Source organism: Apodemus sylvaticus, chromosome 11 (genome assembly GCF_947179515.1).
Source record: "Apodemus sylvaticus chromosome 11, mApoSyl1.1, whole genome shotgun sequence".
In the NCBI taxonomy this organism is placed as follows: Eukaryota; Metazoa; Chordata; class Mammalia; order Rodentia; family Muridae; genus Apodemus; species Apodemus sylvaticus.
In genome coordinates, this window is record NC_067482.1 from 32,957,402 (window position 1) to 32,983,657 (window position 26,256).

The window sequence follows — 26,256 nt, forward strand, 5'->3', positions numbered from 1 at the left end:
GTGCAATTATATATTTGCTTGCAACAGAAAAACATTTAAAATATCACATCTGAAAACCCAGAGACACAAGAATCACCGTCTGTAGCTGTATGACCACCAACAGATCAGCTTTTGGATTCAGGCAGTCAAGTTTATTCTTAAAAAACTTTATGGAAAAAAATGCATTTCTACTACAGCTGTTCTTTTTTTTTAATTGGTTATTTTATTTATCTATATTTCAAATGTTATCCCCCTTCCCAGTTTCCCCTCCACAAACCCCCCATTCCCCTCTCCTCCTACCCATCTATGTTTCAACAAATTTTACCAAAAGCTGACCTGAAAAAGCCTCTATCCACAGCTGAACGGTTCATGATAACAGAGTCTTCTTGATTATAGCCCGTGTATGATGCGATGGCCACAATTGAGTTGATTCCTACGATACATTCAAAAACGCACAGTGAAGAACCAGCTGGGAAGCAGGGAGACCTATCCTTTCACTGAAATCCATTTCCGTATTCGTCACAAACACTTGGATGTTTGTATCATGGGAACTGCTGCTGTCTACGCCTCCCTGAACCTGTGAGTGAGGCAAATGCTCTGGTGGCTTAACCCTGAACCGTCATTGCCAATGAAGCCGTTACTACCAGCAGTTCTCATGGTTTGCAGTTGCAGAGTGCTTCCCCTAACCCAGTCTTTGGATCTTCACAGCAACCCTGTGCCCTAAACAAAACAAGCTTTATTATTGCCATGACTCAAAGGTAAGAACATAAGCCTCCAAAGTGAATTAGCGGCAAACTCAAGCCTCAGACCCTGGCCTCTTAATTTCTAATTTTAAATATGAAAATTATATTTTCATATTTAACAGCAGCAGCACACCCTGCTGCTCTCTCCCCAGGCCACCACAGTGTGGCACCACCTTTCAGGACACAATTCTTAGTAGCTGCTGCCCTAACTACTTTAACTGACATAAGACTAGCTGTGGTGCCAAAGGTCTATCACCTGACACTTGGGGAGGCGAAGGCAGGAGGACTACGTTAGCTCAGGAGTGTGGAAACAGCCTGGGCAACACAGACCATCTTTAAACAGCACTGGGAAGGAGGGGAGGGGGAGGGGGGAGAGGGAGGGAGGCAGAGAAAGGGGAGGTGGGGGAAGGAGGGAACAAGAACAAGAGAAAACTGGAACCGGAGAGCCCGCACTATGGCATTTGCTGTACAAGCCTGGCACACTAAATCTGTCCCCAGAAGCTACGTAAAATGAGAAGACCCAGGTTCACAAAACTGTCCTACGATCTATATGCATGGCACCCATGCACAGTAATAATAAATAACAAGTGACTGGTTTATTGTAAGGAATTATGAGGCACAAAGTTGTATTTCCAGCTCTAAGGATACGTTAAGTAGAAAAGTCAGCCTATGGTATACAGCCTATGGTATACACCCAGCTTGAGCTACAAGAAGTCTTTTCTCAAGAAAAGAAAAAAGAAAAAAAGGGAGGAGTAGGAGGAAGACTGATAACACATAATACAGTAAACTGAAGCATGAGAAAGTGCTCAAACTGAGGAAGACACTAGAAGTCACAAGTACCTCACAGCCCCGTGAGTCCCAAGGGACTGTGGAGATGGGTATCCTACCAAGGGAAAGCTCCTAACAAGGACCCCAGTGCCATTCTGCACAGATACAGAGAAAGCATCTTACCATTCATTCGAAAGCACAAGAGCCCAGACAGCAAGAGCAGTCCTGAGCATAAAATCCTGCCTGATGTCAAGTTATACTTCAGAGCCAAAGTAACAAAACCAGCAAAACCAGACACACAGATCAACAGGATAAAACAGAGGGCACCTAACTACAGCTACCTAATTTTTAATATTTTTGTTTAAAACGGGGTCCGTTATGTAAACCAGATTCATCTAGTACTCAATATGTAAGCCAGGTTGGCTTCAAACTGCAAGAGGTCTGGAAGCCTCTGCCTCCTGTTGGGCTAACGTCAGGCTAACAACCATCCATAACTCCAGTAGAGAGCTGATACCTTCTAGCCTCTGTGGGCACTGCGAGTTTGTGGTACACGTAGATAAACGCAGGCCAGACATTCACACACATAAAATAAGCATAAACAATCTTCAAATGATTCAAGGACCTTCACTTAAGCCCCTAAAACTCAGAGACTGTTACAGGAAACTGTGGAGAGTACACTTCAGCATAAGCACACGTATGGCTTTCTGAATAGGACAATAATTCCCTGCAAAGGGAACTGTTACTCAAATAAAGAAACAGCCTACAGAATGGGAGAAAATCTCTGTAGCTCAACATTCAGCAGAGAGTTTGAATCTAATCTTAAAAACAAAACAAAAACCCAAACATCAGGAAGAGAAGCTGAACAGAATTCTTAAAGAAATAAGATGTTTAGAAAACATTTTTAAGCCTGGCAGTGGTGGCGCACAACTTTAATCCCAGCACTTGGGAGGCAGAGGCAGAGGCAGGAGGATTTCTGAGTTCAAGGCCAGCCTGGTCTACAGAGTGAGTTCTAGGATAGCCAGGGATACACAGAGAAATCCTGTCTCAAAAAAAAAAAGAACCAAGAACCAAAAAAAAAAAGAAAGAAAAGAAAACATTTTTAAGTGTTCAACATCATCAGCCACCAGCAAGCGTAGATTAGAAAGAACCACTCTGAGATTTCCTCACAGTCCAGTCAGAAAGGCTATTCAAAGAAAACACAGGACGAAATGCAGACAAGATTGTGAGAAAGAGGAGCCCTATTTACTGTTTACCAAGAGCGCACCCTGGTGCAACCACTGCGGAAATTAGTGAGGTTTTTAAAAAAGCTGAAAGTTTAATATCATATTTGAAGAGCCCATGGAATCCAGTTTCTGCTGGCCATACGCTCATGGATGTGGGACCGTTCGCTCAAGTGGAGTACAACGACCAACGGCCACATCCTAACAAACCTGACTCTCCCTCTCGGGGAGCCGTCAACTCCAAACCTTCACTAATAAAATGCCACTGGAACTGCTCAGGTCCTTTCCACGCCATGAGAACAGGCTTCAGTCACATGACGGCACTCTAGCCACATGACACTGGCATGACTAGTCCCACATCTCATGGTTCACAAATGATGGAAGGTCTTTGCTCAAATTCAAACATCCCCTTTACCAATATCATTCCTATAAAAGCGGCTCTACCTTCCAAGAGGAATCAATCATTTTTTGACACTGTACTTCAATAGGACTTTATACACAACATAACCCTTTCCACACATCCACCATTTTAATTCATTCATGCTTCTCACATCTACAGTCTGTAAAGCGGTCAGTGTTGTGTGCAGTTCTTAATCTTCCCAGGCACTTCTCACTGACAAAATCATAAAGACAAAGAGCACACTGAACACACCTGCCGGCAGCTCTCTAAACCGTAGATATTCCATAGACCGTGTAGTCACAAGGGGCTTCTGAGGATAGTAGAGAACATGGGCCAAGGTGTCCATCCGCACATGGAAGTTGGTGATATACACTCCCATCGCCTGCTTGCCCATAGCAGACTGGTATGTGTTTCTGGGGGACTAATGGTAGAAACAATAAATAAAGACAATGAATATTTAATAACACATCAGAAATAATTGGTTAACAGGTTCCTGGCCTTTTCTTCTCAGACAGGTAGTAACCACTATGGCTGCCAACAAAATTCCGGGCCAGCAGACTGGAGGTTTGAAGGGAAGGCCCCACAGTCTCAGCCCTTTGAACACTTGCATCCCAGGGGATGGTGCTGCCTCCGGAGGTTTGGAGGTGTGGCCTTGCTAGGAGAAGCACATCACTGGGACCAGCTTTGAGTTTCAAAGCCACATGCTATCCCCACCTTGCTCCCTGCTTCATGCTTTTGGATAAGGATTAGGATAAAGATAACAGTTTGCTATCCCCCTGCCTCTGCTCCTCCATCATGGATTCTTATCCCTCTGGAAGCAGAGCCCAAAATAAATTTCCATCTGTAAATTGCCTTGGCAGTGACATCACAGGAACAGAAAAGTAACTAATGCACACGTCAAACAGCTGAGTCTGTAGGTGTGCACGCCCTCTGACAAGATTTCACACTAATTCCTAATATTAATTACTTCCCGATTCTTTGCAAATCAAAAAAAAGAAGTACGACCAACCTGGTTGTGATCAGGAAAAGGAATAATAGATGCACAGACGCCAAGAATCATTGACGGGTGAATCTCACAGTGGGTGTAGGTGGAACAATAAGCTACTTCTTTCTCCTGCAAATCATCTGGAGTCATTGCGAGCATCACAGTCTCCTCTTCCAGGGTATCGATATATTCTACTACCCCACTGGCTACCAGATCCTGCCAACTAAAAAAACTCAGATTCATGAGACACTTTAATACAAAACCTACTGCTTTAAAAGTATTCCTATCTGTGTTTGTACTAATATGGAAAGAATTCAGAGTTATATGACTGTCAACGTGAAAGGCTGCTGGACCATACACTATTAGACTGCACCTGCTATTCACTTTGTTCTAAAAATCGACATTTGTGGGCCTGAAAGACGCTCAGCAGTTAAGAGCACTGACTGTTCTTCTAAAGGTTCTGAGTTCAATTCCCAGCAACCACATGGTGGCTCTCAACCATCAGTGATGGGATCTGAAGCCCTCTTCTGGTGTGTCTGAAGACAGCTACAGTGTACTCATATGCATAAAATAAATAAGTAATTCTTTAAAAAAATCTATACTTTTTAAGTAGGGATAAGACATAGGTAAAACACAGAATAAGGGCTGGTAGAATAATATCCACCTATTACTCATATTTACTTGTGAAAATGACATTATGAAAATTATGGCAAAATCAACAAATAAGAATTGAGAATACTCACTCTTTTACCACACATGTTATTTTACAATAGACTTACAATATTATTTAGAGTAAAAGTTTAAAGCAAGTTCATCTTTTCTATTATATTTCTTATTTTTGCCAGGAGTGGTGGCACACTATATTCTCTGTACTCAGGAAGTTGAGGCAAGGTCGTAAGTTCACGGCCAGTCCTAGATTCCACTGTGTGTTCCAGGTCAGCCTGGCCTAAACAGCAAGAATGTCCCCCTCAAAATCCTTCAGTCACATTACAGGTACTATGTTCTGCACTACACAGGCTCTTCATCATCACATTTTAACACATCAGAAGACTTTCACACTTCAATACAGATCCCACAAGTCCACTGTACAACCAATAACAAAACACAAGAAGAGTAAGTATGGCTGCTGATGGTACAGCGTCTCCGGCCCTGAGGACCCCGCGGAGTGGCAGTGCTGTACACTGATTACACCGACAACAACTCAACTGTGAACTTTGCATCTCAGCTTTGCACTACATGGATTTTTTTCTCACCCACAATCTTACCTGTAGTTGTTATATTCTCTCTCTTTCAGTTGGTCAATGTGTCTCTTCTTCAAAAGAAGCTTTTGCTTTTCTACAATCAGAAGCGGTCTACAAATACGGCCCGCATCTGTATAGATCCGAATCTCCCGCTCTCGAATATCTCTGATCATAGAAACCTAGATATAAAAGATAAAACAATTTCATGGCTTGGTTTTTTGGTTTTTTGGGGGGATTTTTTGGTATGATAATAATTCAGCTAAAAATACAAGTAGCTGGGCACTGTAGGATTCTCTATAATACCATCATTCAGGAAACCGACTGGAGAGGATCAGTTGATACTACAAGTGTAACACCAGCATAGGCAAATGAGTAAGACTGCATCTTAAAAATGAAGAGTTGGAGAGGTTGCTCAGCAGTTAACATCACTTGCTGCTATTGCAGAGGACTCAAGATCAGGCCCCCACATGGTGACTGACAATCATCTGTCATCCGGGTCTAGAGGGTCTTGTATCCCCTTCTGGCCTCCACAGACACCAGGCACACACATGGAGCACATACATACATTACGACAAACATTCATACATGTAAAATAAAAGGGCACACACAGCTAAGTGACAGAGCTTGCCCTAGCATGTGTGGGTTTCTAGGTTTGCTCTTCAACAGTACGCACTAACAAAAAACTCAAAACAAAAAGATAAATCAACCATTGTTAATCCATTATAAAAAGATGTAATTGTAATACTCAGGAGTAGAAAAAAAACCTCTAACCCAAGCTTAATTATTCAGCTGAAGAACATCAGAAGAGCACACAAGCCCATGTGAAATGGAGAAAACATTTTCGGCACCACAGGCACAAGTCTCTGAGCGTGCTTATTTTAGACTGCAGTTACTACTTCTTTTGGCGTTGATCCTGCAGTGCTGGAGGACGAGCCGAGGGCCCGACTTACATGGCAAGTGCTGTGCCGCGGAGCTCCAGTCCAGGCCGGTATTTTAGGACAAGCACGTCACCCTGCTTCCTTCCAGTGACCAGCCCTGTGGTGCCCTGTCCTTAGACAGGACCACTCTGTGGAGCTGTCTGGAAACACTTCCTGCAGAGCAGGATGCCCCCCACCCCTGCTCCAGAACACTGAAGACATGCACACCACACCGCGAGACTGCTGTCCTGCCCACACGTTCCCGTTTATTCCGAAGCCTGCGTTTCTCACCTAGCAGACAAACAGCTTAAGTCCCCAGAGGAGCCACCTGCCACCGGTGACCACTGAGTACTTCAAATATGACCACTCTGAACGGAAATGAGCTACAAGAATAAGTTTCATGGATTCAAAAGTTACTAAAATATTTTAAAATACAAAGCATTACACTAACACTTTTATATTTGGTAATATTTGAAGGGTAACATTTTGGATGTATCAGTCAAATAAAATACAGAATTAAAAGTTATTTTGTTTGTTTATGTTTTACTTTTTTAATGTGGCCACTGAAAAATTTTAATTGTGTGGTATTTCTACTGCATGCACTGGTCTACAAATACATTCCTAGAAAATATAAAATGTTTTCTGGGAAAATATGCAATGCAAAATTTATGAATAATTATTAGCACTACAGAAGTGTTTATATGAAAAGAAGTCAAAAAAGGAAACTCAATTTTCAGTGAATTATCTAATACATAATCTTTAATCAATGACTAGAATATACTAATTTCCCAAAGTTGGAGAAATGAAAACTGGGTCATACTTCCCCATGAAATAGCTTTTAAAAAAGTGAAATCGAGGCCAGAGTGGGTAAAGGTACGTACTCCCAAGCCCATTGACCTGGGTTCAATCCCCAGAGTCAACTTGACAGGAAGAGAAAACTGACTCCCCAGAGCTGTCCTCAGACCTCCACATGTACACATGATACACATCTGCATGTGCACGTGCACACATGCACAGTAAGTAGATAAGTAAGACACCCTCTTGGCTAATTATAGGTTCTTACTACTTACTATGTTAGATACAGCTCAGTGGAAGAATATTTGCCTGCTATGAGGAAGGCCATGGATTCAACTGTCAATCCTGTACAAACAAGAAAAAAGGAAAAGAAAATTCTTACTTCGGATACAATGATGTCCATCTGCCGCCGCAATTTCCTCAGTGTGTTCATGAGCTGTTCGGGGTCTTTATGGATCCCAACCCAGCAGCCATTAACAAAAATCTTGGTTGCACTGTATGAAAAACCAAAAGCATGGTCACTCAGCGGCTCTGTACCAACAGCGACTGGAACATAAACAACAGTTCAAAAAGAAAACTCATGCTGGGCGGTGGTGGCGCACGCCTGTGATCCCAGCACTCTGGGAGGCAGAGGCAGGCGGATTTCTGAGTTTGAGGTCAGCCTGGTCTATAGAGTGAGTTCCAGGACAGCCAGGGCTATACAGAGAAACCCTGTCTCAAAAAAACCAAATCCAAAAAAAAATCAAAACAAAACCAAACAAAAAACAACAAAAAAAGAAAAGAGTAAAAAAGAAAACTCATCTGGACGCACTCCGCTATAGCTGCAGGTGAAATTTCTTCTAAATTTTCCATGCTCCATTCTTCTAAAAATTCCAAAATTGGAGAGGGTTGAGATCCAACTGAAATATAAGCCATCAGGGCTAAATTCTTCACAAGTCCTACAGCATGGCCCTACGGAGTAAGCCACATAATTATTAAATCAGGTTTACATGCCCATAAAAATTATCTCCTATAAATATTTATATTTGACTTCAAGGTATACCTATAACTAAGAAAAAGGTTATTAAAAAGTCTTAATTTTAAAACATGATAGGTAGTTAAATAAAAATATTCCTTGAGATAATTGTGACATATAATTACTAGCAGACTTTTTAAAGGTTCTTATCAATCATTCACAATTTCATTACCACATTTTTATATACATTTCTTTATAACCTTTTCTTACAAGTAGAAGATCTAAATTAAAGTTTTTATTTTTAACTTGGAGGTTGTGTACACATGAGCCCAACAGCCAGAAGAGAGCATCGGATCAGCTGGAGATGGAGTTACAGGTAGTTACGGATCTTCTGCAAGGGCAGTGTGTGCTCTTAACCCTGAGCATCCCCTCCATACATACATAATGTGCCTGGGTCATATCGGGTCTCCCCTCTCGCCTCCCTCTCACTCCCATTAATCCTGTTCTTCTTTCTAACTAGTAAACTACTTGTTCTGGAATACTGGGTGGCACAATGAGTCCCATATAGTCTGCTTCCCGCACAATGTGCCCATGTACACTTCCCCAGTGGCTACACCACTACAGAAATGTCTGTCCCGCCTCCATCAACTGTGCTCATCAGCACACCTTTAACTGAGCATTCACCATAATGTACTACCTCTGGCGTTTCAGCAGGACACACCATTCCCCACAACGTGTTGTGCAACTGTCTGGGCTTGGCTAGCTTGCCATCTCTGCCAATAGGAGAGTTCAGACGCCGCAGGTGAGACAGAGTAGATGCAAAAGTCAGGCGGTTCAATACCTAAGAAAAGAAGAGCACATCTTCAAAATCCAGGCGAGCCCACAAAGCGCACTATCACAGCGAGACAGCTAGACCTTGTCGTTAAGCTCTTCTTGGGTATCTTGTTCACACCCATAACCTAACTTTCATTTAGCAGTGAGAGTACTCATGACAAATTTTTAAGAAACCACATAACACAGAAAGGAATTGTCTTTATTTTTAAGTCACAATTATTGGGTGGGAGGGACAGATGTGGCAGTGAGAGGACCACTTGAGAAGTCCATTCTCTCCTTCCTTCCTTCCTTCCTTCCTTCCTTCCTTCCTTCCTTCCTTCCTTCCTTCCTTCCTTCCTTCCTTCCTTCTGCCCAAAGGGTCCCAGGATCAAATGCAGGCTCAGATTAGACAGCTAGTACTTTTACCCAGTGAGCTATCAAAGTAGTCCCAATTTTCTTTATCAATTATTTTATACTTAGTTGTCTCTTAGCCTGCAAACAGTAGTTTGTACATGTTAGCTACTAGTAAGTATTAACATATGTGATAGCAATTCATATCCTTATGACCACAGAAGATGCCACCAAGTCAGTACTAATCCCAGCACTTTCTCCAGGCTGAGGCCTCTGAGTTTAAGAGATACATGTGCTAACTGTAAATGCTTCTGGGACGTTAAGTAAGTAATACTTGCACCCTTTCCTCGCACTGTATTACTAGCATCACTAACCTTTCTTCTTCGGTTTCCAGAATTACTGAAATGAATTCATCTATATCACTATATTTACAAAATAATAAACACACCACCACTGACAGAAATGCTCTAAAACATCTCAGTGAAATTCCAAATGCCTTTGCCCTACTGTCTCCAGTACACTGCTGCCCTCCTATGGCAACGCCATACAGCCTCTCCCACGCCTCAGACCATGAACCACCACAGAGCAGGTTCTTCACCCTGCTCTGCTTAATGAATTGTTATCACCTCACTAAAAGCTATCTGACTCACTTCAAGGAAGAATTGCTCTATTTTCCATATATTATGGAGTTTTCTACCATTCAACTAATCAATCACAAAGTCTTACAAAATCTACATATGGAACCAGAAAGATGGCTCAGTGGCAAAGAAACTTCAAGAGTTTGGTTCCATGGGGCTGGAGAGATGGCTCAGCGGTTAAGAGCGCTGAGGTGCTGAGTTCAATTCCCAGTACCCACATGGTGGCTCACAACGATTTGTAATGGGATCCAATGCCTCTTCTAGTGTGTCTGAAGACAGCTAGAGTGTACTCATCACATACATAAAATAAATAAAATCTTAAAAATAAAAAGTTTGTTTCCCAGAACCCACGTCTCAGGGCTCAAAGCTGCCTATAACCCAAACACCAGAAAATCTGGCTCCCTCTTCTGACCTCCACAAGTACCTACACACACACACACTCAACACACACATGCATGCACATACTTACAGACACACACACATACACAGGCACACAGACAGACAGACACATACACACAGAGGCAAATGCATATATATGCACAAAAATAAAATTTTGAAATTTTTTTAAAAGTTATTCTCTCAGTATTTCTCAAAACTTGACCTATACAAAACTGCTCCAATGCATAGAAATAATCTAATTATTTCTCACCTCAGCCACTGTAACAATCTTCCTGCCAGCAACCTCTCCGCACACTGTTCTCAGCTCCCTCCTAGCCTTCCACTTAATTAGTAATCCTGCTGCTTCAGCTCACCAACACACGCAGCTCCTTCCCTCAGCCTTTCCCTTTCCCTCAGGAGCTGAGGAGCCTCTCTGCAGCTTCTCTGTGAGCAGTGCTTCTGTGTTCCTCCCCCACCTTCAACTATTTCTCAGTTGTGCTTCAGTGATGAGTTCGGTGTTACCTCTTCAGAATAGTCTTCTCACCTTTTAGTCTGGTGTTACCTCCTCAGAATAATCTTCTCACCTTTTAGGTTCCTCCCAGCATTCCCAAAGGAGCTGTAGCTACCTTACTAGATTACCCATAAAGCCTTCTTTTAATTGTTTATCAGCAAGTGTAAACCATAAATTGCTGGCGATAACTGAACATGTCTTATCTGTCTTTCAGTCTTCAATGACATGTCTCAGGGCCAATGGCAACTCGCTGGCTGAATTCATAGTGAAGCATTTACCCCTCCGGCTATCTAAAGAGCTGCATATGCCCACATCTGTTTCCTCAGTAGATGCTGATGACCCCTAGAGGGCTGGGATAGTATCTAATTCATGTGGTGATCCCAGAATCACAAGTACACTCAGTAAACCCTTACTGAACGAAAAGGAATTGCAAATAGGCTTAGCTAGCAACACCTCTCAGTTTCTTAAATATTCTATGTTTCTAAGAATCAAGAACTTAAATTTGGAATCTGAATGCTAAATCAATCAGGTAATACTGATACTGGCTAGTTTTAAAAATTATGAAAATATGTAAATTAGGCATGATGGTGCAGACCTGTAATCCCCAACACTTGGGAGCAGAAACAGGACGGACTATCTAAGTTCAAGACCAGAGCAGCTTAATAGGGAGACCTTATCTCAAAAAATAGTTAATTAACTGATTAGCCACAAAAGCCAATGCCTAAGGAGTATTTACAAAGCTTTTCTAGCTGGGTGGGCTAGTGAGTAACCTTCCACCTGACTGAAGATAACAGACTCTAGGCACTGCCATCTGACGTTACACATGCACTGTGGCACGTACATGGCCCTCACCACTTAAAACACAAGTTTACAAAAATTCAAGTTTTCCCCAGAGGATGTAGCTCAGGAGGCAGAGTGCCTGGCAACACACATCTACCTCTGGGTTCAGTCTCCAGTACCTCACAAAGGGGGCATGGTGAGAGTCTAGCACTTGGAAGGTAGAGGCAAAAGAATCAAAAATTCAAGGTCATCTTTAACTACATTGCAAGTTTGAAGCCAGCTTGAGCTATATGAAAAATCTTATCTCAATTCAAAAAAAAAACTTAAAACTAAATCAACAGCTTCCCCCATTACTGTATTCATTATATGGGTATTCATTATAAATACAAATGACTAAAGAAATAAGGGCAGGGGTGTGTGTGACTCAGGGGTGGGACACTTGCCTAGCATGTACAAGATTCTAGGTCCAAACTCCAGTGTGTGTGTGTGTGTGTGTGTGTGTGTGCACGTGCGCGCGCTCAGTAAACTGCTACATACATATGGTACACAGGACTCACGCACACACGGACTTAACAGAAGCCAGGCAATGGTGGTGTGTGTGCCTTTAATCCCAGCACTGGGGAGGTAGAGGCAGGTAGACCTCTGAGTTCAAGGTCAACCTGGTCTACAGAGTGAACTCCAGATAAGCCAAGACTTCACAGAGAAACCCTATCTTGGAAAAAAAGAAAAAAGGAAAATATTTTTAAAGCAATAGAGAAGTATTGGAAGAACTACTTCTGTCTCCGGACATAGCGTCTCACCCTGTAGCTCAGGCTAGTCTCAAGCTTGAAGCAATCTAATCTCCAGTCTCCAGAGTGCTAGGACTGTAAGTATGAGCCACCACACCAACATTAAGAAATATATTTTCAAACAAATAAAAGGCATGTCCAGAAATTTTCTGGGTTAGTTTCTAAAATGGAGTTTTCAAGACAAAAAATCTGCAGGGACAAACTGTAATCCAAGGATTATGGAGGTTGAGGGAAGAGGAATACTAGTTTAAGGCCAGCCTAGCTATACAGCAAGATCCCGTTATTTCCCCTTCCCTATGGACTGTCCCTGGATTTAGACTTTCGTATATCAAGTAGTAGTAGTAGTAGTAGTAGTAGTAGTAGTAGTAGTAGTAGTAGAAGAAGAAGAAGAAGTAGTTTGCTATCTTGAGATTCTAAATACAAACCAAAAACTTGACTCTCTTATTGCTAATGGATAATTTAAGAGAAACTTTGTCTCATTATTCAAAAACTCCTAGTGATTTTTACATCTGACCAAGGAAAACAAAAACAAAATCACTCAGGTTCAATGAAATGAAAAGCTCTGCTAGCCCTGTAACTTTCCCATGAGCGCACAGGCACAGTGGCCACCTCACCTGCGACACTCCAGCTCTGGCTTGATGAGCTTTCTTCTGGTCACCCCAGTTCCCAGTGGCTAAAGAGTATTTTAGCCCATCAGATATGATCCTTGTCTTAATTGCCAGCTCTAAGTTAAAGTCCTTCCCGCGATCAATAAACTTCTGTGCATAGATTCGTACTTCTTTCAGCAAATTCTTAAACATGCTGTCAAAGAAGATGATGTTATTATAAACATGGAAAAGTTTACAGAAACATGCATCTTCGGCAGAGATGATACCACCCACAAACAAGGCCACGCAGTGATGTTATTATTACCACTCTCTTTAGCATCTACATAGGCATGTAGTAGGGAGAACAACTACCACAAAGTGCTTAAAGAAGGCTACGATGAAGATGGCTCAGTCAATAAAGTATCTGCCGTGAACCCATAAGGCCACGAGCACCTGTGTATACGCAGACCATGGCAGCCACCCCTGGGCACTAGGGAAGACCCCCCCATGCAGAGGAAGTCACAGGTTCTCTCTACTGTGCCACTCTGTAATCCTTACCCTCTGAATAAGAATGCAAGCAGAGGCCCAGCAAGATCCAATCTCTTGTTGCCATAGTGATCTCTGTCATCTAGCTCTCTTCTACCCAAGGCTGCTAGAAGTAACCTATGAACCATATACCTAGAAAAGAAAATGAAAACACCTGAGGTTTAGCTTTTCTTGATATATCTCAAAATGCAACTTACTCAACTGTAACTCAGCAAAGATCTTCAAACAGTAAAATTTAACTTACCCCAAGAAATAGGCCTTTTTGGTCTCACAGAAGTCACTGACCCCAACATGAGGGAGCATTTCCTTCTGTAAGACTTCCTTTGCATATTTAATTCTTTTCTCCTTAGTAACACCAGGCTTTGCCCCTCTTGAACCGATGAAGTTTAAGGCAACATTCTGCTCTTGGATGACAAACGCTTCATCGAGAGACGGTTTAACCTAGCAAGTAATCCACATTAAGTTTTTTCAGATTTATATTTTTACCGAAACTCATTTTATTAACATACAAAATAACTCTGACCTATTTTTAGAAAATACCAGTTTGGAAGGCTCCTCAAAGACAGAGATGTCTGTCAAATCCACCCAGTGTGAGCAATTTCATTTTCATGAACAGTACAATTCCATATTTTATAGGTTTTTTTCAAATATATTTTAATGACCAATGCTTTGAAGGCAAAAAACAAAAATAAGACATTTCTTTTAGATATTTTAATATATTTAGAGAAGTTTCATGGTATGATTAGCTGAGCTACAAATGCTTTTCTTTCCAGTGCTTCTAGGAATAAACATTTGACCTATAAATGAAACCGTTCAGTCTTAAAAGGCAACTTTAAAACTGCACTGCAGGGCACACCCAGATTCCAACCTTGCCCTATCTACAGCCTCTGGGCAATCTGTCAAGTTTCCTCAAGGGAAGGCTTAGATAAAATAATTCTCACTGGGGCTGTAATTCACTGTCTGAGAGCTTACCTAGTCTGTGTGAACCAAGGGTTAATCCCTAGCACCCTCAAGCCTGCAAAAACCTTTTCTCTGAGTTATTTTTAATGTTAAAATTATCAATTTCCAATTATGCATTAACAGTGGGCATAAGAAATCAGAGTATAAAGAAGCCTGGCATCTATAATTACTCCCCAATCATATATCTATCATGCATACGAAAATGCTTTTCTAGAAAATGTATGCACTCATCCACCCACAGTTCTAAATGTCCAAGTTCTAATCAGAGCACCAGAGATCACAACAAGGCCACATAAACCAGTCACAGTGGCACATGCCAGTAAGTCCAGCACTTAACAGACAGTCAACAGACTGCCAGCCTGTATACAAAGTGAGATCTAGGTCAGCCAGGACTAAAAAGTGAGACTCTGCCTCAATCAAATAACGACAATAAAAACCCCACAAATGAAAAAAAAAAAAAAAAAAAAAAAAGCCGGGCAGTGGTGGAGTATGCCTTTAATCCCAGCATTTGGAAGGCAGAGGCAGGCGGATTTCTGAGTTCCAGACAAGCCTGGTTTACAGAGTGAGTTCCAGGACAGCCAGGGCTACACAGAGAAACCCTATCTCAGAAAAAAAAAAAAAAGAAAGAAAAAACAAACAAACAAAAAACCCCACCAACGTATAGTGGGTCATATAATATTTTTTAAGGGAAACTTGATACCATTGTTATTACAAAATTATTTGGCTATGATTAATAATTTGGTTGGGTTTTTAAAAGGCATAACAACTAAAATATATTTTCAAAAGCTTAAAAATCATGAATTCTTGTATGGTGAATGTTGGATACATAGGCCTGTAAAAATTAGTCTATACTTCATAAGAACTAAAAGGAAAAAAAATAATTTTCAAAAATCAATATACTTAAAACGAGTCAGGTCTTTAACTTCACTGAGACAAGTTTGGGGGCAGACAACTTACTTACTACGCTACTGTGCTGGCCCTAGAGTCATTACTGATGTCTGTGATGTGCTGTGTGCCACAGGCCGCTGTGGAGGTGGCTGTCTCCATCCACCTTTATTTGTGCACTATCTGAGCACTAAACTGAGGTGGTCAGGCTTGTGTAGCAAGAGCGTCTATCTGCTCTTACTATCTGCTGAGCCACCTTATAGCCTGATTTATTTTTATTTCTTGATTTTAATAACTATACTATGATTTTATCAATGAATGTTGTTTCCTAGGAAATAAACACTGCCCTAAAGAAGCATAACACCTACAACTATTCCCAAACAACTATTCCCAGAAAAAAATAAGACAAAGAAAATGCAATAATCCTTGCTGAAACTGAGTAAAAACTTCAAGAAAATGCTAGTGCCATTCTTACAATTTTCCTGAACGTTAGAAATTATTTCAAACAAAAAGTTTACAACAAGCTGGGCATGGTGGCGCAAGCCTGTAATCCTAGCACCCTGGGAGGTAGAGGCAGGCGGATTTCTGAGTTCAAGGCCAGCCTGGTCTACAGAGTGAGTTCCAGGACAGCCAGGGCTACACAGAGAAACCCTGTCTCAAAAAAAACAAATCCAAAAAAAAAAAAAAGTTTAAAACAAAAAAGACCAGCTCTCAAGTGCTCGTCCTCCGTGCTCGTGGACCTTGCAGACGAGCGTGCTTGCACGGTCTCCTCACTGCTGCGTCTTCAGGCTGCTGACACCGGACGCCAGCTGCTCCCCCTTCTCATGTCTCTGCTGTTGCAGAGAACTGTCAGGGAGACGGGCTGAGCTACACTTTCACTACACTGTAAATGCCACAAGGCAGGTGACAGGTAAATTGCTCTGAAGAACATTTCTGCGGTTTTAAGGTTAGCACTATCAGCATCTCTAGGTGTCTCACAACAGGGAGCAGGCATTTGCTTTTTCATTACCATCTCCATCATCTCTGGATCCTCAAAGTCATAAATGATGTGTTCTAAAATATCTCTATCAGACACAAAGCCTAATGCTCTGAACACAATGATGATGGGAACTTCTTGCTTGATGTATGGTAACGTTGCCACGATGCGCTGGCCAATAGCACTCTTCTTTGCACCCTAGAAAAGCAAAAATGATACCAGAACATGAATATACAAGAGCTCAGAGAAACACAGAGGACCAGAAGAGCTCAGAGAAACACAGAGGACCAGATGGCCAACTTAGTATACATGTTACACACTTCAAAAGAAGTATGTCTGTCTATTGTCCTACAGCTTCTTTTAAAAAACACTGAAATCGGCTTACTAAATCTTTGCTCCTTAATCTGAGACAGGATCTCACTATGTAACCCAGCTGTCTTAGAACCTCAATGGCCTGCATGCCTGTCCATGGAGAGCTAGCATTAAGGATGTGCATCAACACACCCAGCACGTTTAGTACTTTTACGGGCAACCTCACCACTTAAATCCAAAAGAACTTCCATTCTCTATGCTTGACAAGATTCTCCAAGAATTGTTGAATACAAAGTTTGGGAATAATGTTTGGCAGCGAACGAAAACAAAAAAAAAAAGATTGTTACTTTGCCATCCCTGCCCACAGTAAGAGGGGAATAAAAAGTAGACTGCAAAGGGGGGGGACCCTGAGAGTTCAGAATGTAAATAAATAAATACTAGATTGCAAGGGGCAGCTGCAAGAAATGCTCCATGGCTAAAAGCACGGGCTGCTCCTACAAAGGCCCAGGCTCAGTTCTCAGCACCCACATGGCAGGGTCACAACAATCTTCAGCTCAAAGGGATCCAATGCACTCTTCTGATCTCTGGGAATCCCAGGAATGCACATGGTGTGCACACACAACAGGCAGAACAGTGATATATAGAAAGTAAAATAAACCTAAAAAAATTAGATGACTGGGTGCTGGTCACTGTACAGATGTCTCTAATCCCAGTACCCCAGAGGCAGAGAAAGACAGATCTGCGTGAGTCCCTAACTACCAGGGGCTACACAGGATCCTTTCTCAAAATAGGTCAGGATAAAAAGAAAAGGAAAGACAAAGATGGGAAAGCCAAGCCAGGATGTTTCTGCTTGGTCAGCTAACATTCCATTCAGTCAACCATTTGTCCATCATCAGAGGACCAGGTGGTGCCACGCTAGCCTGGAGACCAGAGTTCAATAATCAGAATGCAGAAAAAGATCAAAGAAGAAAACTGGCTCCATAAAGCTGTGCTCTGGCCTCCGCATATGTGCTGTGACACACGTCCCCTGCAGCAGCATCACGCACACACAGAGAATAAATATTTTAAAACGGATTTTAGTGGCTGGAGAGATGGTTCAGCTGTTCTAGAGGATCCAGGTTCAGTTCCCAGCACCCACATGGCAGATCCAATGCTCTCTACTGGCCTCCCTGCACACCTGGTAATCATGTCGTGCAAACATGTATGCAGGCAATGTACCCATACACATAATAAAATAAATTTAAAGAATTTTAATTCACATTTCAACAGATTAAGGGACAGCCTCAGTCAGTAAGGTGTCTGCTGTAGCAAGCATGGGCGGGGCCTGAGCTCCATCTCCAGAACCACATAAGCTGTGTGGGTTAAGAGCACTCCTGCTCCTCCAGAGAAACCAGGTATGAGTCCACATAGCACCTCACAACATGGCATCTGTAACTCCAGTCTTGGGGACTCTAACACCTTCTTCTGGCCTCTGCACATGTGGTGCAGATACACATGCAGCCAAAATACTAATACAAAAGATAAGTCAACCAATAAGCTATTGCTGTGGCTTCCACTTATAATCTTCATGATGCTTCAGGAAGCAGAGACAGGCCAGGCAGTACTGGTGCATGCCTTTAATCCCAGAATTCAGGAGGCGGCGGCAGACAAATCTCAAGTTAGAGGCCAACCAGACCAATACAGAGCAAGTTCCAGGACAGCCAGGGCTACCCAGAGAAACCCTGTGTTGAAATAGCACCCTCTTCACCCCACCCCCCAAAAATTAGTCTGATGGGACTGGAGACATGATCGGAGTTAAGAATATATACTGTTCTTAAAGACAAGTGACTTCAATTCCTAGCACCCATAATGGGCAGCTCATAACCGCCTATAACTACAACCCCAAGAAGATTCTAGGCATCTAGTCTCTGAGCAACTACACTCAGATGCACATAGCCACGTATGCACACACACATACACATAATTAACTACACTCAGATGCACATAGCCATGTACACACACATACATACACATAATTAAGATAAATATAACTTGGGCATTGTAGCACAAGCCTTTTAATCCTAGCACTAAGGAGCCAGAGGCATGCTTCTGTGAGTTCAAGGGTAGCCTGGTCTACAGAGTGAGTTCCAGAACAACTGAGCTACACAGTAAGACCCTGTCTCCCCCCCAAAAAAAACACACCTTAAATAGTCTAGTAAATTATAAAACAAGGCATGGCACACACCTTTAATCCCAGCACTTAAGCAAAAGAAGGCAAATCTCAGAGTGTGGGGCCAGCCTGGTCTACAGAGTCAGTTCCAAGACATCCAGGGCTACACAGAGAAACCCTGACTTGGAAAAAGCCAGAAGAAAACAAAAGAAAAGACGAGACGAGACGAGATGAGACAAGGGGAGACGAGGGGAGACGAAGGGAAGGAAGGAGAGGGGAGAGGGGGAGGGGAGGGGAGGGGAGGAGAGGAGAGGAAAGGAGAAGAGAAGAGAAGAGAAGAGAAGAGAAGAGAAGAGAAGAGAAGAGAAGAGAAGAGAAGAGAAGAGAAGAAAAGAAAAGAAACATGCCTTAATAAAAATTATAAAACAAGAAATGAGACAGAGCTGGGCTGTCATTCAGCACAGAGCACTGTATAAGCTCTAGGTTCAATCCCCAGCACAAACATACTTAAGTAATAAAGCAAAGCACAAAGGAAAAGGCCCGAGGCCTGCGCCCGGCCTCGCCATACCTGCCCTCCTCTGGCCAGCATGCTGACCCATATTGTACTGGTGGGCCGGGAAGAGTTCTCCAGGCATGAGCGGCACTCTCCTGTATAGGCGTACTTGGAATCCTTTTTGGCAAACACATAGACTGTGTTTGTTGCCATTTTCTCTTGAGCTATCAGAACCTATGGAAACAGTAAGAAAATTACAGCCTAGAAACCAAAAAGGTCACTGAAATAGCAAGAAGTAAAACCTGCATGGTTATTTAATCTAGTCAAACAGGCTTATACTTCACAGAAATATACACGCTTCAACAACTGGCAAATTTCTACTGCACATTATGCACAATTTCATAAAGTTTTAATTTACAAAAGTTTAGGTATCACACCTTAAATAACTCAACTGTCACTTTCAGGTTATCTGTAGGAATGCATACTTTCCATTTTATAAAAATTCGTGTGTGTGTGTGTGTGTGTGTGTGTGTGTGTGTGTGTGTGTAGGCCTGGGATCCAAATTCTATTCCTCTGCAGGAGTAGCATGTGCTCTTTTTGGAGTGTTTTAAATACCACTATACCTTCTCTGATCCATTAATAATAAAATAGCCGCCGGGATCCAAAGGACACTCATTCAGCTCACACAGGTCACGATCTGTTAAGCCATTCAACAGGCAGTACGTAGAGCGCAGCATAATCGGAATCTTCCCTATGAAGGTTTTCTGGTGCTGAGTCTGCAGCTGCTCCTCACCTTCCTTAATCACTGTCTTCGTTATGTCAACATAGAGCGGAGCAGAGTACCTGCAAATAAAGTGAGCCAGAAGTGGCCAGAAGTTATTTGCTAAAATAACTACTTAGGTTTTTTTTTTTTTTTTTAATTTTATTCAGTATCAGGTGCTAACAAAGAAATGGAAAAGGTCTATCTTACGTGAGATTTCTTAACCTGGCTTCATTTGGCATCATTGGGGAGGGGGCACCATCTCTTTCCCAATGAGTAGGTTTGGAGAGGTAAATTTGTTCAAACTTCAGTAAATATCTTGGCTGGAATTAAACAAAAGCATAAGTTTTGAAAGTCAGGCTCTTATTGTCCATTTTTAATCCCTGCACTTAGAAGGCCAAGGTGGGAGAATCATGAGTTTGAAGCCAGACTAGGCAATATAGCAAAATCTTGCCCCAAAATACACATTAAAGTTGTAATGACTCCATCTTAACTGATATTAGCATTTTAAGTAGAAGTAACTCTACAACCTAACAAAAACTAATCAATTTTACTGACATGAGGATGCTCTAAACTTGAAATCCACATTACAGTGATGTGGTTTGTCCTGTATTATATTACACATAAATACTATTAAATTATTACTTATATTAATATTTATACTATATACTTGTTATATACCAATATAATTATTACTTAAGTATATTTATATTAATAACTATTATTGATTATTAATGTTAAAATAATAAAATTAATATTTTTGGTTTTTTTTAAACCAGACATGGTGGTGCACACCTTTAATCCCAGCATTCAGGTAACAGGGTAAGGTAGATCTTTGTGAGTTTGAAGCCAGTCTGGTCTACAAAGCAAATTCCAGGACAACTAGGGGTATATAAAGAAAATGTCTCAAAAATAAATGAAATTATCTTGATTATTTCTACTTCCAGGTAAGGCATATATTATCTTTAAAAGTAAAGTCCCCATGTGTAGGTACCTAAGGAAGCCAGGAGAGTGTGTGAGGCCTAGGAGCACTAGGAACCAAACTCAGAATGTGCATCTCTTCACCCAGAGGTGTTCTCTTATTTCTGACTGCTTCCTTAAGGACAACAACAAGGAGGCCTCGTCCCTGGGATGGGGGAGCTGAGAGACGACGGCCTCACTGTGCATCTTAACCACACATCCAAGGCAGCCTTTCTACTGGAGCCTCGCTGGCGCCTCACCTCCCACATGCCGAGATCCCAGGCAGACAGCACCTTGTCTGGCTCAAATAGACATTTATTTACCGGGTATGCCATCTGCTCTAAATTTATTTCAAAAAATCAAACTTCATTCCCCTCCTCACAGATACCCCCCTCCCCATCCCCTGCCGCCCGCAGCCCTCCCTGCCTGGCATTTTACCTATGTTTTACATCCTGAGAAAAGGAACCCAAGAATTTTCTCCCGTGTTTTCATCATGCTTCTTCAGGGACCATGATGCCTGCTGAGGTTGCCAACACAATTGACAGTAAAGTGCAGTGCCTTCTTAGTGCTGCTAAGAAGACTGAGGCAAGAGGAGAGAGAGAATTCAAGGCTAGCCGAACAACTTACTAAGGCCTTGCCTTGAAATAAAAACTAAAAAGGAAATGAGACAAAGCTTAGGAGGTAGAGTTTTTACCTAGTGTGTGTAAGGCCCTACAGTCCATCCTAAAACCAAAAAGTACGTACTATCTGAGTAAAGATTAAGGCTTTACATCATTTCATATAAATGCACATCTTCATTAACAAAGATAAATCCAGAGCTAAGTGGAGGTGCTGTGGGACACTGCGGAAGCTACCGAGTGGGAGGAGGCCTGAGATTCAGATGCTCCCCTCCACCTGTGCAGCAGGGAAACAACCGTCTTACCGGCTCTTCAACTTCTCCACTGGCGTGCTGAGCTTCAGCCTGTAGGTCGATCGGGGGAGCATCTTCCACAATTCTTTGAACAGACATCTGAATAAACTCATCAAAGGAATCCAGCTGTTGTCTGACCAAGCCTTTTTCATCAAAATAAGAACTAGGAAAATATTAAGGTCATAATCAGTTACAATTCAATTTGTGTTCTAGCATATTTCTTCATTTTCATTTAATCCAGCAGTTCTCAACCTGTGGGTTGTCACCCTTTTGGTAATCTCAAAAAAATATGTATTTTTTCATAAAAGTAGCCAGGCAGTGGTGGTACACACCTTTAATCCCACCACTTGGGAGGCAGAGACAGGTGGATTTCTGAGTTTGAGGCCAGCCTGGTCTACCAAGTGAGTTTCAGGACAGCCAGAGCTACAAAGAGAAACCCTGTCTCAAAACAAAACAAAACAAAACAAAACCCAAAAGTAGCAAATTTACAGTTCTGAACAGCAAAGAAAATAATATTATGGTTGGGAGTCACCATAACATAAGGAACTGTTTTATTTCTATTTTTTATTTTATGTATTCACCATTGCTCTCTTCAGACACACCAGAAGAGGGCATCAGACCCCATTGCAGATGGTCGTGAGCCACCATGTGGATGCTGGGAATTGAACTCAGGACCTCTGGAATATCAGTCAGTGCTCTTAACCACTGAGCCATCTCTCCAGCCACGAGGAACTGTTTTAAGGGGTCAGAGCATTAATAAGATTGAGAACTGCTGACTTAATCCAACTCAACAAAATTCATGAGATGCCAACCAATACAGCTCAATCATTACATAAGGCCAGGAATGTTTTCTTTGTAGACATGTTTGGGAGGGTGAAAGGAGCAACATAACAGCTATAAGGCTGCGCTGATCTATAAACAAACTTCATTCAAACTCAAGCATTCCCCAGTGCCGTGTTACTATATGCAATGTGACTGTCCGTGTGGTGATCCTGACATAACAGGGTAGTACTTTGTCACTTATTTTTTAGTGTTCATCCTGTGTTTTACTTCAGCTCAATTACACTTGGAAAAGGGTCGGAGTCTGGACTGAAATACAAGTTTGATGGGACTTTACTCATTTTCTCATTTACAATATGACTTTACTCATTTACAATCATTTAAAAACAGAATTAGATTAACATCACCAATAATAATAAGTGCACCTCTTAATACAGAGTGCTATGCTTCTGCCAAAGGACTCATCAAAACACAATACAAGGAAAGCAAACCACAACCCACAAGTAGTGTACAAAATAACTGACCAGGTTTCTTATCTTAAAAAAAGACATGCTGAGAAACTGATTCAGATTGAAGGAAGCAGAACAATAAGTCATAAAAGAAAATGCATGAAGCTGAAGAAATGGTTCAGCAGTTAAGAGTCCATATTCCTGGTGCTAAAGACATAGCTTTACACAGCCTGGTAAAGAGCAGCAGACGGCGGACTCTTCTGAAGGAGCCAAGTTCAATCCCCAGCACCCACAGGGTGGCTCACAATTACCTGCAAGTCCAGTCCCAGGGAATCTGATGCCCTCTTCTGGCCTCCATGGGCACCTGTACACTAGGCACACATAAACTCACACAGGCATATAAACACAAAAAGACAAAATTAAAGAAAACTAAAAACAAAGAACAACAAAATGCGCAACCTCAAAGACCTGGGACAGGAGGACTAGCAGGTTCCGGTTCAGACTGTGCTACACACGAGGCCTGGTCTCAAAAAAACTAATTGACAAAAATAAATTCCATACATAGCCCTAGGTCCAGGAAGAGAAAAAAAAATTTTTTTTTTGTTTTGCTGTAAAACTAAGTAAGATAGCTAGCAAAATGTATAGAGTCTGTAGTTTAAATAAGATTATTGTATCAGCATTAATTCCCATATTGTGAAAAGTACCTGCTACTTACTCTCCAATGTTTCTAGGGAAAATGCAAAGAGAGGAAAAAAAAAAAAGAAAAGAAAAGAAAATGTAGGCCAGCTGTGGTGTCAGATGCCTGTAACTCCAGCATTCAGGAAGCAAAGGCAGGTAGATCTCTGTGAGTTCGAGGCCAGATTTACAAAACCAGGCCCAGAACAGCCAGGGCTACACAGAAAAAACCCTCATCTTAAAAAACAAAAAACAAACAAACAAAATAGTATAAGGTCAATATTTACAGGCTTCTGTAAAGTACATAAGTGAATTTTTTAGCTTTTCTCTAAGGTGGAAATATTTTAAATAAATAAATATAGCCAGACATGGTGAGGTGTCCCTCCGATCCCAGCACTGAGAAGGCTGAAACAAGAGTGCTGCAGGTCCAGCCTAGACTATAGCAAGTTCCACAGCATCCAGAGCTGCACACAGTACTGTCTGCATAAAACAAAGCAAGCCCTGTAAGTAACTAATACATGCTACATACATTAGCAAGCACAGAGAAGACCAAGGTCTGCCCAGAAGGAACAGAACAGGACCCACACCTTCTAATATCTACCAAAGCCCGTTCTGTTCAGTCTAGAGTTACCTGATCACGATCCAGCATGCTTCCTGCCACAAATCTGGAGTGATTTCATCATCGTCCTCATCATATTGCATATCTGCAAAAACAAAACACTATGTTCACTGCCCGAGAGATGCCACGAGTTCACACGTTACCTCTATGAAGTAAATAGCACTCTGCTAAATAAGAGACAACCACTTCACCCACTTTCCTAAAATTTCATTCAATTAATGTCATATCCCTATGTCATATTAATATTCTTCCTATATAGTTTTTATAGCAAAGTTTCGGTTAAGTTGTGAGAATTTGTAATTTTTGTCTGATCAAGAAAATCCATGCATCCAGGCAGTGGTGACGCACACCTTTAATCCCAGCACTTGGGAGGCAGAGGCAGGAGGATTTCTGAGTTCAAGGCCAGCCTGGTCTACAGAGTGAGTTCCAGGACAGCTAGGGCCACACAGAGAAACCCTGTCTTTTAAACACAACAACAACAACAAAAAAAAAAAAAAAAAACAGAAACTCTGAAGCAGAGTCAGGTCATGCCCACCACACCCTGTACAACTTTCCAAATAGTATGACCTGTTCCCCTCGGAGCTGAAGATTGACTGCAGGGCACTGCCCACACCAGGCAATACTAGCATCAAGCTACATCTCCAGTCCAGTATAGAAGCTTTATTTGAACATCATGTTCCTGTTAAAAGTATGTGAGGAGTGAAATATGATCTATAGAAACATATACTCTGAGGGCCATGAACCTGAATTCAAAGTCCAGGACCTCTATGGTACAACTCCATGTGTGTACCTGCACACATACACACAAAATAAATGTCATAATGGTGTTAAAAGCTTCTAAATTTCTTTCAAGCAAGAATAATTTTAAAAAGACTATAATGATTCTAATAGATTTTTATGAGGTATGAATGGGTCTGATCAATGTTGAAGCAATTTTAAAAGCTGAAGCTTTTGCTTCTACTGTTTCCATGTGAAAAGGAGGGGGGATGCATAGGACAGCCACAAAGAGCTGGAATAAAATGATTTTTGATCAGAAAAGAGGGAGCTTTAAAAAAAAAAAACACAACATGAAAATAAAATGGGTAGTGCTAAGAAGTATGCATATGAAAGTAAAAAGCCATTTTGTCCTTGTGAAAATGGAATACATACCATCCTAGAACTGTCATCTCGTGGGAAGAGGCCGCTGAAGGTCATATTTTAAGGCAATTTACTTAAACTGAAGACAGGGTTTAAGAATGTGAACCCAGAACCCATTCTTTGTCCCTAATACGTCCAGGGTTTAACAATGTCTAACACAAGGACGTGGTCAAAACTTGAGTTACCCGGGCCTAGAAATATGACTCAGAAGTAGAGTCTGTGCAGACAGACCCTGGGTTCAATTCCCTGTGCCATTAAAAAAAAGAAAAAGAAAAAAAAAGCTATTCAATAAGTCGACTTGAAAAGATACAAGAAATCAATCAATGTCAAAACAACCGAATGTTAAGAAGCTACGCTACGTCGATTCTACAAGGTGGTTATAGACTTAACCGGAGGCCGTGGAGGGAGCAGTCAAGCCGACCCAGGAACGTGAACCCTAGGGTTCCCTGAGCCTGCACTGCTAGCAATGCCAAGTTGGTTCCCGGGCTAAAGCGTAGGAACCCGGCTGCTGGGCGCGCGCCACGAACGGGACGCGGCAGCTGGCGCAGATCCCTGCAGGTCCCCCGCCGTCCCGCCTAAGTAGCTAGCGCGAGGCGCGTCTTGCGTGGTCACCTACCCTCATCGGCGTCATACATCTTGTCCAAAGGTTTCTGGAGCCCTTAACCCGAAATCACAAAGCTAAAGATGGGAAGCGCGGCGACAAACTCAAGAGTGCCAGACGAAGTAATTTCCGTCTCCGGTGTTCCCAGAATCCTCGGCGTCTAAACGAGGGGGCGGGATGTAAAGTTTGCGCCTG

The 26,256-nt window shown here is 41.9% G+C and overlaps 1 protein-coding gene across 1 annotated transcript in view; it reads right to left on the minus strand.

Moving 5' to 3' along the window:
• Polr2b (RNA polymerase II subunit B) overlaps window positions 1–26,214 on the minus strand; it is a 36,911-nt gene extending 10,697 nt beyond the window's left edge. The window contains exons 1-17 of the mRNA XM_052198411.1: window positions 26,077–26,214; window positions 24,336–24,408; window positions 21,813–21,963; window positions 20,141–20,253; window positions 19,794–20,013; window positions 19,246–19,404; window positions 16,250–16,414; window positions 13,640–13,836; window positions 13,408–13,527; window positions 12,877–13,063; window positions 8,701–8,844; window positions 7,860–7,999; window positions 7,431–7,542; window positions 5,361–5,515; window positions 4,120–4,318; window positions 3,363–3,531; window positions 316–412 (exon numbers count right to left, since the gene is read on the minus strand). Coding sequence (XP_052054371.1) covers window positions 316–412; window positions 3,363–3,531; window positions 4,120–4,318; window positions 5,361–5,515; window positions 7,431–7,542; window positions 7,860–7,999; window positions 8,701–8,844; window positions 12,877–13,063; window positions 13,408–13,527; window positions 13,640–13,836; window positions 16,250–16,414; window positions 19,246–19,404; window positions 19,794–20,013; window positions 20,141–20,253; window positions 21,813–21,963; window positions 24,336–24,408; window positions 26,077–26,095 — 2,420 coding nt within the window. The 5' untranslated portion in view covers window positions 26,096–26,214. The remainder of the gene's footprint in view (window positions 1–315; window positions 413–3,362; window positions 3,532–4,119; window positions 4,319–5,360; window positions 5,516–7,430; window positions 7,543–7,859; window positions 8,000–8,700; window positions 8,845–12,876; window positions 13,064–13,407; window positions 13,528–13,639; window positions 13,837–16,249; window positions 16,415–19,245; window positions 19,405–19,793; window positions 20,014–20,140; window positions 20,254–21,812; window positions 21,964–24,335; window positions 24,409–26,076) is intronic.
• Between the last annotated feature and the right edge of the window lie 42 nt (window positions 26,215–26,256).